The following is a 664-nucleotide window of genomic DNA, read 5'->3' on the forward strand; positions in this document are numbered from 1 at the left end:
TGGCCGCCATGGTGTGCGCCCTGCGGGCCCGCGGTGACCCCCGCTTCCCCGTGGCCTTCGCCATTCTGGTGGCCGGGTTTGCCAGCCGTGCCCCGGCCCACAGCCACTTCTACCGGGACCCCATCGCCCTGCCCACGCTGCACGTCATGGGTGACACCGACGCCGTTATCGCGGCCTCCCTCAGTGAAGAGCTGGCCCAGCACTTCGTGGAGCCTGTTGTCCTCACCCACCCCGGCGGGCACTTCGTCCCTGCGGCTGCCCCCCAGAAGAAAGCCTACCTGGACTTCCTGGACCGCTTCCACCCCACGTAGGGACTGGCCAAGCCCACGGGGCTGGAGCGGATGGATAACGGTCTCTGTAATAAATGGGACTCCAGCAAGCCACGTGCAGCCTGGCATCTTGGTGAAACCTCACGGTGTGTCCGTGCTCTCCAGAGGGGCCAAAGAATCCTCAGCTCACTCTGCGGCACAGGGCCAAGCTCAATGGTTCTTTATGCTTTTTTTGTTTTGTTTTTTTTTCTTCAGTTTTGGTGCTTGTGTGAGTATACAGGTGTGAGCGTGAGGGATTTGAGGAGAGGGGGGTGAGTGCTTGCTGTCTGTGGGGTGCTTTGAGAGGCTTCAGTTACCTCTTCAAAATCAGGGTCCTTCCAGTTCGCTGCAGGCAG

General features: G+C 60.5%; 1 protein-coding gene across 1 annotated transcript; it reads left to right on the forward strand.

The window, feature by feature from the left end:
* Nucleotides 1-5: 5 nt before the first annotated feature.
* OVCA2 (ovarian tumor suppressor candidate 2) lies at nucleotides 6-311 on the forward strand (the record flags this gene model as incomplete). The annotated part of the gene is made up of 1 exon (XM_008948270.1): nucleotides 6-311. A coding segment is annotated over one exon (306 nt), but the record flags the coding sequence as incomplete, so codon positions are not given.
* Between the last annotated feature and the right edge of the window lie 353 nt (nucleotides 312-664).

The sequence above is a fragment of the Merops nubicus genome, unplaced genomic scaffold, assembly GCF_000691845.1.
Source record: "Merops nubicus isolate BGI_N331 unplaced genomic scaffold, ASM69184v1 scaffold49400, whole genome shotgun sequence".
In the NCBI taxonomy this organism is placed as follows: Eukaryota; Metazoa; Chordata; class Aves; order Coraciiformes; family Meropidae; genus Merops; species Merops nubicus.